This window comes from Cucumis melo, chromosome 6, assembly GCF_025177605.1.
Source record: "Cucumis melo cultivar AY chromosome 6, USDA_Cmelo_AY_1.0, whole genome shotgun sequence".
NCBI lineage: Eukaryota > Viridiplantae > Streptophyta > Magnoliopsida > Cucurbitales > Cucurbitaceae > Cucumis > Cucumis melo.
The window spans coordinates 32,583,788-32,600,731 of NC_066862.1; the positions used below are offsets into that span (position 1 = coordinate 32,583,788).

General features: G+C 31.9%; 2 protein-coding genes and 1 non-coding gene across 4 annotated transcripts; 1 reads left to right on the forward strand and 2 right to left on the reverse strand.

Annotated features, from left to right (window-relative positions):
* Positions 1 to 1,075: 1,075 nt before the first annotated feature.
* Positions 1,076 to 1,149, reverse strand: TRNAT-AGU (transfer RNA threonine (anticodon AGU)). The gene has a single exon. It is a non-coding gene; the product is annotated as a tRNA-Thr (tRNA).
* A 591-nt stretch (positions 1,150 to 1,740) lies between these two features.
* On the reverse strand, positions 1,741 to 6,485 carry LOC103491085 (uncharacterized). Of its 2 annotated transcripts, none has more exons than XM_008450911.3 (3): positions 6,117 to 6,485; positions 5,374 to 5,642; positions 1,741 to 2,273 (listed from the first exon to the last, which is right to left on the reverse strand). In XM_008450911.3, the coding sequence occupies exons 2-3, from the start codon at positions 5,554 to 5,556 to the stop codon at positions 2,001 to 2,003; spliced, it is 456 nt and encodes a 151-aa protein (XP_008449133.2). In that variant the 5' UTR covers positions 5,557 to 5,642; positions 6,117 to 6,485; the 3' UTR covers positions 1,741 to 2,000. The 2 variants fall into 2 exon arrangements, with proteins under 2 accessions (XP_008449133.2, XP_008449134.2); XM_008450912.3 differs by having other exon boundaries at positions 6,170 to 6,480.
* Positions 6,486 to 9,855: 3,370 nt separating this feature from the next.
* On the forward strand, positions 9,856 to 14,999 carry LOC103491084 (ABC transporter I family member 1). The gene is made up of 2 exons (XM_008450910.3): positions 9,856 to 10,106; positions 14,053 to 14,999. Exon 2 carries the CDS (start codon positions 14,112 to 14,114, stop codon positions 14,799 to 14,801), a length of 690 nt encoding a protein of 229 aa, XP_008449132.1. The 5' UTR covers positions 9,856 to 10,106; positions 14,053 to 14,111; the 3' UTR covers positions 14,802 to 14,999.
* Positions 15,000 to 16,944: the final 1,945 nt, after the last annotated feature.

Consider the following 16,944-nt stretch of genomic DNA (forward strand, 5'->3'; position numbering starts at 1 on the left):
TATCATATTTAGTGGTCTATAAATTTTATATTTTGGTCGATTCAATTAATTGATTTTTCATATCAATTATCTAATTTATTTTTTAATAGAAAGGCTTGTTTCTTCTGAATAAGAGTCGAGGAAAATAAACTTTTTTAGTACTAAATTTTCATTCTACATTCATTTATTATTTGTCACAAAAGTAGAATTTAAATTTCTTTTGGTTCTACAAAATAAATTTATAATAAATAAATAAGTCGTTTAATAATGAATGAGAGGAACATGTGTACTGTAATAATAGTATGTATCTATATATATATATATATTAAATGGTTAAAGAGTAACGTAGAATGAAAAGGACGAGGGTTGAGGCGACGATTAACAATGAAGGAGACCGTGTAAAGGAGAGGCATTAATAAGTCTCCAAAATAGATTTATCAGTAATCTTTTTTAAGATACAACGTATCTTTGTTTGTGATATAAAAGAAATGTGATGTTTTGGTATTAATTTAATTTAATTGATTTATCTTGTTGATATATGATGAGGAAAGTTCATTTTAGGAAAAGTTTATCTACAACAACACACGTATATTAATTTAAGACGTTTAATAGGTCTGGAAAGATCCTACGACTATTATTATGTCATTGATTTTAAAAAAGGCAAAAAAATAATAATAATAATAATAATTCGAGAGATAAAAGAAAATTACATTATAATTTATCAAAATATTACAACAATATGACAACAATAAATACTATACTGAAGTGGTTCATAGGACTATTACATAGAAAAGTAAACCTAAATGAATAACATAAAGTGTTTATTGCTTCAACATTTTATTCTAAGGAAATAACATTATATTATACCTTAATCTAAACTTAATAATCCATCCATAATATTACAACTTTACAAGAAGCATTTATTTCATTGCCATTCATTTTTATTTAGCATTTAGTTAACAAAATTACATCTAAACGATTTTCGATTACAATTGGAATTCATTGAAGAATTATCTTAATAGGTTAAAGTTTGGTTTTAATTCCTATCAAGATGTACCTTAATATGCTTATCATTCCAATAAAAAATATAAAGAAATGCTTTCATTGAGAGTCGAACTCAAGACCTCCCGCTTACTAAACGGGTGCTCTAACCAACTGAGCTATGAAAGCTTTTTGATAGAAAACTTAATAAATTATATTATTTTTAATACTTCTTATGCCCTCAAAATTCTCACATCACTAAAATCAGTTTTTCGAGAAGAAAACAATAAACCTAAATTGTCTATTTAAAACATCATTTTCGAACTTTTACTATGATTTAGTAAAATTTGAGATATAGTCTAATAAACTTAATCGAAGAGTAATTAGACGAATGGTGCTCGAACCAAAATGAATATTTTAATTCATTTGGATAAAAAGATAGGAAAATCACTCTCAAATGTTGGGATAAATGAAAGAAAAGAACTCCCGATCAAAATTTAAAATAATAATAATAATAATCAGAAGAGAACTTTAAACTAATATACATACCTTGATAATTCTAGCATGAAGTCCAAATTAAATTAAATTTCTTTTTAATTTCAAACACGATGTTCATTAGAAGAAAACAAATAAAAATTCAAGAACCACAACCACAACCATAACCATATTTGAATTGAACATCACTTGAAACAAACCTAGATGATCTCAACCAGATCTTCATCAAACCTCATACTTGCTCCAGTTTCATTCAATATAAAAGCAAGAATAAAGTAGAACAGCTTTAAAAGACAAACAAGGATATTCATTTCTTGAACTTTTCATTTAGAGCTGAAATCCAAGACCTGGAAAACATCCCATTCTAATGGAAGTTTGAGTAAAAGACATTTATGGATCTTTGTTTCTGAGAAACAGATAATATGGACAAGGACAACTAAAGAAACTATGGACCTCTTTATTTGTCTGTCTAGAATCCAAAAATGGTACAAGAGGTCAACAAGTTGAAAGTTGGGCCATGAAAATAGAGACTGGTAAAATAAAATTCACTCTGCTTTTGTATCTTCTTGTTCCACGTCGTATTCTTCATCGTCGTCATCGTCGTCGTCGTCGTCATCATCTTCATCACCCATCAAGTTAAGTCGACTAAATTGGCCAGGTCCACTCTTGTCATCATCTTCACTAAGGAATTCCAGACCATATTGTCTGTCACGGTGCTTCACTAAAATCCAACGCAACAATCGATCTTCCTTGTTTAAGTAAAACAACTCCCTGTTCATGTTGGGAGTAGCCATCATCGTCATCTGCATAAGTTGGCCCTTTACCATAAAACAAAGAGTAATAATATCATTAATTGATTCAGATATACATATAAACAAATAGATCAATCTTTTGTAGGAACAACAAAGTCAGGAAACTTCACAATACATCCGATGAACAAGTTGTAGTTAAAGAACAATACGGGGGCATTTGGAGCAAGAAGTTGGCTATTATAGTTCTAGGTTATTATAGTTGGATTCTAACTTATAATAGTTTGTTTTTGGAGTATAAACTATTTTAGTTTGAGAAGAAAATAGTAAACGTTGTAACAAAAAATAAAAAATGATGAATGTAAAATAGTTAATTATAGCAAATAGTAAATATTGTAGCAAATGAGGGTTTTGAAATAGTGTTAACTGCCACTAATTGGAAGTACAAAATAATATTTATTGTCTAATTGGAAGTAAAAAATAGTATTTATTGTAGTAAGAGGTAGTTATTACAGTCTTACGATAGTCTTGTTTCAAATGCCCCTTAAGATATTGGGTACATGATGCACGTCAGGGTTTGAATAGGGGCTTCCACTTTTGATAGTTCCAACTGTGTATAAATGAAAGGTCTAATAGCACCAAGTGATATTCAGCTAGGCTAATTAGTAAAAATATACAAGGATCATATGATTATGCCTCCGAATAAAGTGGCTAGGTGATTGGAGTTTCAAGATCAGAAGCTTCATTAGAGGTAGCATTTCCAACGTGAGTATCCGAGGCATAAAATGGGTGACAGATTGGGCATGGATTAGGAACCAGATACGTAGTTTGTGTTGGTTAAGGGGTATAAGAGTAATTAGATAGACAAGAAGTTACTGGTAGTTATTGTATAAGAGTGGATAGTAGGGGGAGGGTAAGTGAGTGAGGAGGTTATCTTGTGGAGTGATCTAGAGCTTGGATGGGAGTAATCAAGATGGAGGATACCAAGTGTCTTATAACTGTGTTAATCTTGTATTTTCTTATAGTTGCATTATAATAAATTCAGATCTTGTTCTTGTTAGGAAGTATATAGCATGCTCAATTGGTTGGTTCAATTGAGCAAAAAAAGTTATGAATGGTGGTACACGGCCTTGGATCTTTAAATCCAGTTGTGAGAAAATTTTAGAACTTCTCAAAGATAACTGTTGGTAGCAACAGTAATACTTTGTATTAGGATGATATCTAGCAACAACAGTAATACTTTGTATTGGGATGATATCTGAGTTTGTGACCAGACCCTAAATTTTCCCCCAGATTTATACAAATTACGAAATGGGTAGTACCAGGTCTTGCGTCTGGTTCAGCCATGTAATAATAATTAAAACTACTGTCAGCCATGTAATAATAATTAAAACTACTGTCTGAACGTACAGTTTAGAAGGAATTCAATGGATAAGGAAATGAATAAACAACTTTTGATGATGGGCAGAGGAATCATGATTGCTGGTCAAAATTCCCTGTCCTGGCTTATGTGAACCTCTGGTAGTTCTTTATGACGTTTTAAAAGCACCTAAGTTCCACCTAAATCCTAAGCCCCCAGAAAATAGGATTTCACCAAAGACTGAAATTTTTTTAATGTACAAGTACTCTTATAAATTAAGGCTATAGATAATTGGCGTTCCCTTCAATTATAGACAGTTTATTTGAATCCAATCCAATTCCAAACAGAACCCACAAAACTTTAAAACCTGAACCCCATACCAATTAAGAGGTTTGAACCATGGACATGTAGGATTGGCTAAATTTGAGCTAAACAAATGGACTAACAAGCTAGAAACCCTCTGGGTAGCCTGCGACTCACTAACTAAATGAAGAAATGTGTGCCACAATAACTAATAAAAATTTTTCAATTGTTCAAGAGGACCTATTACGGTCACTGATTCAGTGAAAAGCATCAGATAGAGTCAACATACAGAAGCCTCAAACTGTAGAGAGACACATCTACTTCTTCGCAAGAAAGAAAATCACAAATTCACATAACATTACTTCTAGGATGTTAAGGACAATACCAGAGGGGCTAAAATAAAACACAAAGAAATATAATTCTGACATAGAAAGTCATTCGTGGCAGATGCAGTACTCCTTTTATTTCAAAGTAGGCAAAGGTCATTCAGCGTCTCCATAAAGAAATGAAATAGCCATTCACCCTCCTTGCTTTACTTGGTGATTTTACTCTCGCTTGGTGGAAATGACTAATAGGTAGATTTGGAGTCCTAGTCCTTCATTTGAGTTCTCTAGTCAGTTGTTTTTTAGTGTCTAGTGAGGATCTGGATCATCTCATTTGGTCTTATCAGTTGGCTAAATCGTTGTGAAGTGGTTTGTTTAGGCTTTCTCTCTTAGTTTGACATAGTCTAGGAGATGAGATTTTGTTGAGTTGTGTGTTCCAATCGCCTTTTCGATGTAGGGTAGCAAGCTTTGTTGTGCTATTTTTGGAGGCTTTGGAGTGAAAGAAACAATAGAATTCTTAGAGCGATTGAAAATTTTGTAAGGGAGTTCGGTTTGCTAATAAATTTCATAGTTATCTTTGAGTTTTTGTTTGTAAAGGCTTTTGTAATTTTCCTTTAGGCCTTAGCCATATTTTGATTGACTAAAGCTCTTTTCTGGATTGATTGAGGTCCCCTTCAGCCGTTCCTTTTGAATTCCCCTTGTATTCTTTGTATTCTTTCATTTATTTTCAGTGCAAGCTGTCCTTTTACCCCCTCCCGCACACAGAAAAAAGACATTAATTCCAACGTCAAAAGCTAAATCATTAACAATTGACAAGTAATATGGCAAAATGCATCCACAATTTAATGATTTGTAGTTCTTTTGTATAAAGGTTTACTCAGACGTTCGATGCAACCAAAATCAAAAGAAACTATTATTCCTTCCATCTTAATCAAACCCATTAAGTCAACTAAAGCCACTTTTATCACCTTTGAAACAATACAATTATAAACGTATATGTTGCTTAAATGCATTTATGCTTAATTGACACAATATGAATGAGATTAAAAGATACAACCAAGCTACAAGAACAACAAAAAGGAAGATGGATAAAAGCTTCAACAACAGTAAAATAACAGATCTTTTTTATTGATAAAAACACCTTTCATTGAGAAAAAAATGAAAGAACAGATTTCAAAGTCACCTGATAGTATCTTCCATCAAGCTTCTTAATACCATAACCCAATTGGACAACACCAAATGACTTAATGTCACAGACAACCCCGTTTCTCCTGAACACATGCTTGCCCACTCTAGCAACCAAATCCAACAAAGCCTCCTTCTTTACATGGGGTTTCATCAAAAGCATAACATCGTAAAGAGGCATCTTAATCTTCTGTTCTTTAGAACTAAAGTTCCTATTTCGAACTTTTGAGAGAAATGGCAGCCTGCGCCGTTTCCTTCACTTAACTCCTGGATTTGAAATCATTCCAAGTGTTTAGATGGAAAAATAAATAAATAAAACAACGAAATTGAAATCAGTTGTGATTTATATTCTTCTTCTCTACTTTAAAAATATTTGGTGTCGGACTGGCTAAGATTCAAAACTTCAAAAAAAAAAGAAGAAATTTTTTTTTCTAGTTTTACCCTACAGGAGATCATTTTTAAAAAAAATTGAATTCAAGCTGTCCCTATGCCAGTTCATACGCAATACGCACAGATAATGTCTTCTATGTTCAAGCAAACTCCATTCTTATTTCCTTTGGTCATTGTATTGTGCTATTTAATTTAAAATAGATAACAATTTAAATTTAAATCTTTTCAATTTAGATTCTCGATTCCAGCGCACTTTTATTTTCATTTTCTTCTTCGTAGGTGAACAGAATAACTCAACATAAATCAACAAACAAAATTTAAAGGAAAAATAAATAAACAACAAATAAAAACCTTGGAATTTAAAAAATGAGCGGCAGTAGGCGTGAGGGACGGTAGGATCTCACCAACAGGGGGGCTGAACCACTGTTTCTATTTCTGAGATAACAACAACGGAGATAAGTAGCTCCGATTGCTTGGAGAAGCGAGAGAGTGTGAGAGGGAGGGAGAGGCGTCGAGTTCGTCCGAAAGATGAGAATCCGGCAGATAAGAGTGCAGCATATAGCGGCCGCCGCTGATACTGTGTCGGGCACGAGCGGCGTGTGTCCGGGCGGGATGCAGTGGCTATTAGTGGGAGGGTGTGTGGCTGAAGGTGAAATAGGGTTTATGGAAAAATGGTTTTCTCCTTCAGGTTCAATCCCCCAACAACGCACGTAAAAGTCCAATTTGACAAAACTAACATTTTTTGTTTTATATTTTAAAAATAGCACACCTTTAGAAAACTCGTCATTTTCTTTTTCTTAGCATTCTTACCAAATTTTAAAAATTTTCTGAAGAAAATTTATTTGTCTCTCTCAGTCGAATGCGTCATTGACATAGTGTGCTTTTTATTAAAAGTTTGAAGTTTATTAAACACTTAGTGGGCTAAAGTTGAACATAAGCACCATGTAATATGTTCTCGAACTAAGGTTAATTGAGATGTTCTCGAGTATAAAATTAGAAACTAAAAACTAAGATCTAGATACTTTTTAGTCATTTTTAAAAAAATATCTTAGTCATAAATTAAAAAAAGATGACCAACCCAGAAGCTCCTCCATCACTTTTATTGGGCTATTCATTTCTTAGTCAATATATATAAGAAAATCATTTAACTTTTTCAAGTGGAGTTTAACCTCCGACATCTTCCTACAATAACAGACTTTGTCAAAAAGATTTTTTTGTGTGTTGAAAGTTGGTCTATTGGATCATAAAGATTGTTGGTTGACTTGTTTGATAGACACACCATAAAGACTCTAACACAAATATAATGTAGATTAGTTTAAAATTCAAATTTTAGTCATGGATGGAAGAATATTGTGGAATTTCTTGAACAAGAGCTCCCTTCGTGGCTTCCTCTAGTCGCAAGCAAAATGACATAGTCAAACCACCTGTTAAAACGTTGCACAATCCTCATTTTTTAAGGTTGTTCTTCCTAATGCTTTTGAGGAACAAAAGTTTGTAAGCAAAAACTATTATAATATCCAAAGTGTCTTGTTACATTGTACTTCTTTGTTTTTATTTTTATTTTTTTTAATAAAAAAACGCACTCTCCAAGTGGCACACTCGGTCGGGGAGAGTGAGAAGTTTCCTTCAAAGAGTTTTTTTTTTTTTTTTTTTTTAATTTTGGGAGAATCTCGGAGTCAAGATTGACTCCGAGAAAAACAAAATTACAAGTTTTCTAGAGTTATACTACTTTTGAAATATAAAATAAAAAGGGACTATGTTTCAAAATTTTCCAAAGTTGTATACTAATTTAAAGTAGGTAGAAAATAGAAAGCATTATGAAAAGGGAAAGAGGTGGTAAGTAGAAATCAGTACACAATATAGATAATTATCTAGATATATGATCGAATATCTATAAAATCGATAAAAAAAAATTTATTAGGAATTCTATTTAGATAAATTAGATTTGATTAGATAATTGCTCAAAAGAAGAGATATCTTTAATGATTACATAATACCAATATATTAAAAATTCATACAGATATTTATAAATAAAAAAAAAAAAGTAGCTTTGTTGTTTTATTTCATCCAAAAAGTCATTTTCTTTGAATTTTCTTAATGAAAAACCTTCTTTCTTTAAACAGTAGACAGTTAGTTATTGGGGTTGTTATAGAGCTGAAAGTTGCGATAAATTTTTGCAGAACGATGTCAATCACATAAAAGGCCTTTTCTTTATGGGATAAATTTTTTGCAAAGCCCTTTTCTTTTTATTTTAACTTGCATGCGAAGCCCTGTTCTTTTTATTGGTTATTTATTGACTAGGTGTATGAGTGGTAACCCGAGTATTAAACCCACAAGACTAACAATAGTTTGAATTGTTCAAGGACGTGAGTTAATGAACCTAACCAAAGTGAATTTCTAGTGTGAATAGATTAGAATGCAATTTAAAACCGTAAACAATGATGATCTCATACAGTGACTAACAATGCTTCAACCTTTTGTAGACATATGCCATGATTTGTGGTCGTTGGAACCATCTATGAATTTTGCAAATATCTACCACCGTCCTCGTCCATCATCAGGTCTAATATTGCTGGATTAGAAAAACCACAAATTAGTGTGACTCATTACCTTTTAATTAGATATGTATTGGATTTATATTAGATTTGTGTTAATTTCAATGGATTATATTAGATTTGTAGATTTTAGTTTTGGCCATCTGATTTGATTAGATTTGTTTAAATTTCTGGTTAGCCCCCAACAAAAAATATAGGGTTGAATTGACCCTTATTTATTAGACCTATGTGAGTGTGGAAAGTAGGTTGTAACCTAACCACTCGAATAGCCTAGACTATAAAAATTTTGATTTAACCTAACCCAACATGAATTAATGATATATATATTTATATTATTAATTTATTATTAATATTAATAATATATATATATATATATATATATATATATATATATATATATATATTTGGGATCTTTTGAAAATATAAAAAAGCGGTAAAATATTTACACTATATAGAACAATTTCGAAAATGGAAAAAGCCCAGAAGCCCAACGTGTAAAATACCAAAAATGTCCCGTCAACAATGCACGTAATATATTTAGTAACGCGAATACGTTTAAATTTGACTAATTTGTTACAAATCTAAACGATTTTAAAATTTGACATATGAACGTTTAGATTTGGGTATAAGATCGTTTAGATTTGGTTACACCATCGTTTAGATTTGGCTACACCATTGTTTAAATTTAGCCACGATTGTTTAAATTTGGCTTTTTTTTCTTCAAAATTTGGTATAAACGATTTTTTGAATATTTTTATACACAATCTTTTAGTTACCCTAATTTAAATTAACCAAAAATTTTCAAGATTCTTATACACCAATTACCTAATCTAAACGTAAAAAAAAAGAAAGGAAGACGATGGCATGCATTCATTGAAATGACATGCAGTCAATGAAAAAAGGAAAAAGAAGAAAGAGGACATGCACGCATAGAAAAACAAAAAAGACGATAGAAAGAAATAGATTTGGTTATCCACATCTAAAAAAAATGGAAGAAATCGCAGCAGTAGAGAGGAAAACGTTAGTACAGAAGGAGACGATTAAAAGTCGCTTGGACAAGAAAAAGATAGAATGACAAACCTGAAATATTTAAAAAATGGTTAAGACTTTGTTACAAGGACGATAAATATTTCACTATTTTCTTATATTTAGGAAACTTTCCCTGTATATTTATGTTTATATATTTATATTTATACAACTAGTTTATTATTATTATTAATTTAGTAAATGGAAAAAGAAGTAGGTCACGAACTCACACCTCATTCTTATTTCGGTCAACTTCATTCTTCATGTCATGGCTCATCTCTGACTCACCCTCTCTCTCGTCTCGACCTCTCATCTCTGGTGTTCATTGTCTCAATGTTGGTGATTATTCATTAGGAATGAAGAGGAAAAATAATACAAATCGACAATCCAACCTAACCTACATGTTAAGAGTTGGATCGAGATTATCGAACACAACCCGTTTGGAGCTAGAGAAAGATTAATTTTTGCACAAGTTTATTTTGGTAATTTTGAGGGAAGAATATAAAAACAAGAATAGTTATCTAAATTGCCAACCCCTCTTCTCCCCCGTAATCTGTCCTTTGACAATTACCCACGATTTATGCCCTCTCAATCGCCGTCGTCCACCTACACCCACCAAGCCTCTTACTTACTCTCAGTCACCACCCCCCTTGGTCGCCGGAGTCGATAGATCCGCTCTCGCTCTTTCTCTCTCTCGATCGCTCACCATCTGCCTCTCTGGTCGTCCATCACTGTGCGGCCCTCCATCTTTTCCTCGCCGGTAATATGCCAATCGACTTTTTTTTTTTTTTTTTTCCATTCTTCTGTTTGATTTCATACTCTAGGAATTTTATTATAGTTGTAAATATCTGGGAATTTGTGGAGCTAAAATTATCACATTCATTCCTTCTTCGACTGTTTTTTTCCCTTCCTCCCAGCCTAACTGAAAAGTTATTTGAGGTCAGTCCCGTTGATCTGGAGTTTTGGATTGGTTAAAATTTGCAAAGGAAATGAATAAATTGATTTGAAAAATTGTTATTTATGGATTATGAACCCAATTTATTAGATTGATATGAAATTTTAAATTTGGTTAGAGTTTGTAAACGAAGGGACTGAAGTGATAAGAAAAGTGTAATTTATTTATGGATTATGTACCAAATTGAATAAGTTGTTCTGGATGGCATTATTAATAAGATGCACTCCTTAATATTGTACGATGTCTTGAAGATTAGGATTAGATTCTGTAACTATCCATTAAGTTATGATAGGCATAGCCTTTCATTAATTCAAATGTAGAAAGGTACGAGATGTGATTTACTTGTTTATGTTGGTTTCACCAAATGCTGGTGTGATGAGTTTAATTATTTTTATTTGACTTGTTCTGATAAATTTAGTTGTAAGCTAAATGGCTTGGCATTTTTCTTTTGATTCTACTACCCTTCGGCACAAGGCCATTGCTAGCAAGTATGAGCCCCATTCCTTGGAGTTTTGTTCGAGCGAGGTTAAAGGTACTGGAATTTGTCGAAGGATATTTCTATAGAGCTCCCCCCTTTTCCCATTTCTTCTGTTGTTTGGTAGGAGAGGGTAAGGAAACATATTTATAGGAAGATTACTGGTTAGGGGATAGACCTTTCTGCTCCACGTTTCCCCATCTTTGTCATTTGTTCTTTAAAAATCATTTAGTTTTTAACTTTATGATTTGGTCAGGGAGTTCAGTTTTCTTTTCCTTTGGGTTTCGTTGCTCTTTGACCAGTAGAGAAGCAACTATTGTCATCTCTTTGTTGTCGTTTGGGCGAGTTTTGACTTTAGGCAGGATATAGGATTTGCGCGCCTTGAATCCTGGCAATTTGTAAGGATTCTCATGTATTCATTTTCCACTGTCTGTTGGATCCTTCTCGTTCTCCTTCTGGTATGTCTATTTTTTCAGCCTTTTGGAGGATTAAGAATTCTTAGAAAGTGAAATTCTTTACTTCGCAAGTTCTACATGGACACATGAACACTTTGAATCAGGCCTAAAGGAGGATATCTTTGTTAGTTGACTTGTTATTTTTTTTTATTTTTTTTTTTTTTTCTTTTTTTTTGTCGGAAGTTGGAGGAAAACCTGGATCACATCTTTTAGAGTTGCGGTTTGCAGACTCTATCTTGAATTTGTTCTTTCAAGGTTTTGGTTTTGTGCTTGCCCGTCAAAGGGCGATTGGTGTTCTATTCAGGAAGTTCCTCCTTCATCTACCACTTCTTGAGAAGAGTTGTCTCTTGTGGTTGGGAAGGTTTTGTCTATTATCTTCTTCTTCTTTTAAATATGAAAGTGTATGCTATCCAGTGGAATTGTGTAGGAGAAAGGAACAAAGTGTTTAGAGGGTTGGAAAAGGATCCCAATGATGTTGGGGTTCTTATTAGGTTTCGTGTTTCTCTTTGGGATTCGACTTCAAAGAAGTTGTTTTTACCTTTATTTATTTATTTTTATAATTACTCTATAGGCACTATTTTGCTTAATTGGATCTCTTTTCTTTGGGAGGGCTCTCTTTTTTGCGGGATTAGTTCATCTTTTTTCTTAATGAAAGTCATTTCTTTTTAAAGAATGTTGTGTTCATGTGTTAATAAGTTAGTTAAGTAAAAATTTTATATTCACAAGTTCTGATAATTTATTAAGTTTTGATGTTATGTTCATATTTTTATAAGTTTAGTGGATTGTTTTAATTTGACAAGTTAGTATTCATTTTTATGATAAGTTTTTTTATCTTGATTAATCTCATGGGACAACCCACCTGACCTACAACATTTATGTGTCAAGAAAACCCATAGGATATTAAATTATAGGTAGGTGGCCACTATGATTGAACTCATGACCTCTTGTCTCTTTGGTCTTCTTTTATATTTCCATTACCACTAGGCCAACCCATAATGTTTAAGTTTTGTTATGTTCATGTTTCTTTTAGTTTAGTTTGTTTAAAATTTACAAGTTTACCATTTTTACGATAAGCTCGTTTGTTTTATTGTTTGTTTTTTTGTCCCTTCAGGGACATCCGATAAAATTGGAACGATAGTTTTATTGTTTGTTTTAATTTGACGAGTAAGTATTTATTCTCATGTGAAGTTTTAAAATTTGTTTAAGGTTTATTATGTTAATGTTTTGATAAGTTTGGCTATTTGTGTCAATTTGATTTTTTTCTTCAATATTTGTATTCATGATACTTGGAGTTTAATTGTTGTGTTCATCAGTTTCTATTAATTTTAATTTTTCGTTCGCAAGTTTTGAAAAGTTAGTTAAATTTAGTTGTTATGTTTAGAACTTTTGCTAAGTTAATTTGGATGTTACGCTCATCGGTTTTGAAACGTAGGTTAAATCTAGGAGTTATGTTTATAAATTTTAATTGGTAAGTTTTGATGCTATGCTTACAAGTTTTAATAAGTTTAGTTGTTTGTCTTGATTTAATGTGTTATTTTTTCATTTTTATGATGAGTTAGTTACCTTTTGATGTTATGTTCTTAGGTTTCGATAAGTTTAATTGTTCGTTTTAATTTGATAGGTTTAGGCATTGTTGATAATATTTTGGCTATGTTTGGTAACCATTTCTTTTTTTGTTTTTAATTATTGAAAATTATGCCTATTTTCTCCTCATTTCTTACAATGACTTGCATCTTTTTCAAGTACAATGATTGAATTCTTAGCCAACTTCTAAAAACAAAAACAAATTTTTAAAAGCTACTTTTTTTTTGTATGTTTTAATAATTTACTTGTTTTTTAAAACCATTTGTGAAAAAGTAGATAACCGAATGAATAAATTAGGAAGTGGAAATGGTGTTTGTCCTCTTAATTTTCAAAAACCAAAACCAAAAACCAAACAAAGCCTTTATTATCTGTTTTCATTATTTAAAAAAGCCTTTAGCTTGTTTTGAAAATTAAGTTTCTAAACACTACTTCTACTTATAGCTTTTCTACTTTATTATCTACTATTTTGAAAATGTTTTCAAAACCCAAGTCAGTTTTTGAAAATAAACAAAGTAGGTTTATTTGATAATGGTTTGTTTTTTGTTTTTGAAATTTATACTTGTTTCTTCTCGATTCTTCTATTATGGTTTAAAGAAACACTTTTACGAGGTTGTGTTTTTTAAAATTTGATTTTGAATTCAAATGTGTTTTCACTTCTCTGTACGATGAAGAGCTTACCAAAAAAATTTGTGAGAAACCAGAGAAAATAAAAAACAAAATGATTATCAAACGAGATCAAATAAAATCATAGTTCGGTTGGAATCTGATAAGTTTAGTTATGTTTATAAGTTTTGATAAGTTAAGTTTTGTTGTCATGTTCATAAATTTTGGTAAGTTAATAGTTTATTCGAATTTAATACCATCAATGAAATTGTGTTCCATGTGTATTTCATAAAAAAAAATAGTTTTTTTCAATTCCTAATTCTACTGCTTTCATTATTTCATTTCTTCATCTATGCCAGATTCTATGCACGGATGATTTTGACTTGATAACAAATTGTACCACGTTTTATAAAACTATGAAAAACTAGGTGGATTTTATTTTATTTTTTGGCTGTACTGACAAAATGTTGTTTCTTCATAACTTTGGCAAATTCCATTCAGCTTCTAGACTTTGCTTTTTCTTGGCTTTACAAATATTGAGATCATTGAATCTTTTGCTGGTAGTTTGAACATAATTTTTATTTATTTATTTACTTCCATGCCTTATCGAACACCCTTTTAATGTCTACTACAGGAAGTACTGGTGAATGTAGTTTCATATGAAGCTGAGCCTAAAAGAGCAAACTCAGGACGATGTCTCTTAGAGGACCGCCACTTCCTCGGCTTCTACTCGACCAGGTGTCCTGTATGCGTAATGCCCAGCAAATCCTTAGAAATGTTAACGTCTCGATCCATGATGGCAGTGCACTCGTGCTGTCAGGGACCAATGGTTCAGGCAAAACAACATTCTTACGAATGTTAGCCGGATTCTCCCGACCTTCTGCCGGTAGGATCCTATGGAATGGGCATGACATTACAGAATCTGGAGTATTCCACCAATACAAACTTCAGCTGAATTGGCTCTCACTTAAAGATGCCATTAAAGAGAACTTTACCATCATTGACAACGTTCAGTGGTTTGAGGTGCTTGAGGGGAAGCATGGCAGGTCAATGCCTGCCATCGAGCTGATGGGGCTTGGAAGATTGGCAAAGGAGAAGGCGAAAATGTTGTCGATGGGGCAACGTAAGCGCCTGCAACTTGCAAGATTGTTGGCAATCGATAGACCGATTTGGCTGCTCGATGAGCCTTCAGTTGCATTAGATGATGATGGGGTCAAGTTGCTGGAATACATCATTGCTGAACATAGAAAGAAAGGTGGGATTGTTATTGTAGCAACACATATACCAATAGATATTGAAGATGCCATGATCTTGAGGCTGCCGCCACGGTTCCCTCGGAGAATAACCTTGGCCGATATGCTCGATCGGTGTGACATATCGTAACTTCTTGAGACCATTACCAACCCAAGCATAGTTCAAATAAAGTCCATGGTAACATTCTTTCTCATTCTTTCTCATTTGTTGGTTTCCATCGTTAGAATTGTTTTTAAAAATAGCTCAGTTTAAAGCTAAAAGTAATACTTCATGTTTTATATTACAAAAGACAATACTTTAAATTCAAATACCATTTCGGTTCCTTTACGTTCGTGTGCTTCCATTAAAAGAAATTTGATTCAAGTTGATACTCTTTTTAAACCACTAATTGTGATTTTACTATTATTTATCATAATGGTCTATTCTAATGGTGTGTTTTTATTCTCTCATGTAAATCAATCAACAAATTCCGTTGGGTTTTTGAAAATATATAACAGACCAGAAAACAGATGACAAAAATATAACGTAATTGGAAATAGAATTGGCAGAAGAAAATTTCACTCAAAACAAATTAAAAAATGATGTACTTTACATTCAGGGACCAAAATGATATTATAACTCAAAATTCAAGACTTTTTAAACTCTTCTGTTCTTTCTCCATTCTTGACCTTCAAGATTTTACCAACCTTCGTGGGAATTAGAGGCAAATTTTTATGTCATCAAAATGATAACAACCTATTTCTTTTTGCATTCGAAACCGATGTTGATACCACCTGAATCTTGAAGCAAGTTCAGTGGTTTTTCAACAAATTTCTCATGGTTTTACAAAAAGTCAATTCCATTAAAAAACTCTTTTATCCACTGGCTTAAGCTTTTGGATCAATTGATAATTTAAGAAAAATGTTGATTGTGGAATGAAGAAAGTTTGAGGGTTAAAATTGTCGTTGATATTACGAAATCGATACGTTGTGTGGTCAAATTCAACGTCAATGTATGAACAAACTCAACGTCAACGTATGAATGGTTGTTGGGGTTTTGTTGGCATTGTGGAATCATTGGGCATAATCTTGAGGAATGTAGTGGAAAAGATGATGATGAAGAAATCGGGAGAAATTTTGATAGGAAAAAGGGGTTTGAGTTTTATTGATTATTGCAAAAAACTTTCATTTGATACAAACCATGAAGGCTTCAAAGATGATTTAGGAAATGAAGGCAACGAGAGGATGAAATAAGACTAATGAAGATTCTGTTTTGAATAAAGGGAATATGCGACTCATTCTTTAAGTTTGTGAAGTTATTATGTCATATACGATTTCTTTTTTGTGTTGGAATGTTCGAGGATTGGGGAATTTTTTATATTTTGTGCCTTGTGATGTATGCATACACGATGATTTTGCTCGTGTTAAATTTTTTGTTTTGTTATTGTTTTTGTTTGAAATAATGTGTAACACTGTTACTTTGACACTCGTTTGAATAGTTGTTATCAATTTTCTAAAATTGAATTGGTTTGAGTTATGGACTCTTCTTGTGTTGTGAAAGATGAATATCTCAATTTGATGATCATAATTATAAATTTGTAGAGGATTTTTTGTAAAAATGATCTAAATATTCTTAGAAAAATGAAATTTAAAATCTCAAAGTTGAGGTTTGATCGGTTTGGACCATAAATTTATCAAGTTTTACCAATTTAGACCCTTCACTTTCAATTTCATCTTATTGAATCCTAAATTTGAGCTTCAATTTTTATTAATTCGCCTATTATTTTTCAAGAAAAAAGTGCGGAGATCTTCATAAACTCGAGCTTTTGCAAAAATAATAGTTTGATCTGTATAACAATAACTTTTCCAAAATTCATAAATTTCAACAAATAAAATTAGAACACTTTAAAGTTTAAGATTAAAATTACAACATCAAATGCAATTTGATAAAATTGAAAGTTGTATAACAATTGGTATTGGGTCAAAATAGGATATTTATATAAGGGATAGTTGCAAATGTAACAATTATATTCAAAATAATTAAGTATATAGCAACATTTTAAAAAAATTGCAAATATAGAAAAATTTGTGATAGGAGTCTCTCACTGATAGACCATGTAGCAAATGTTGGTCTATCACTAATAAACCATAAGAGTCTATCAACGATAGAAGTCTATCACTGATAAACTATAAGAGTCTATCAACGATAGAAGTCTATCACTGATAGATTTTACTATATTTGTAATTTTTTTTAAATATTGCTACATAGTTAATAATTATTCTAAAAGTTGCTA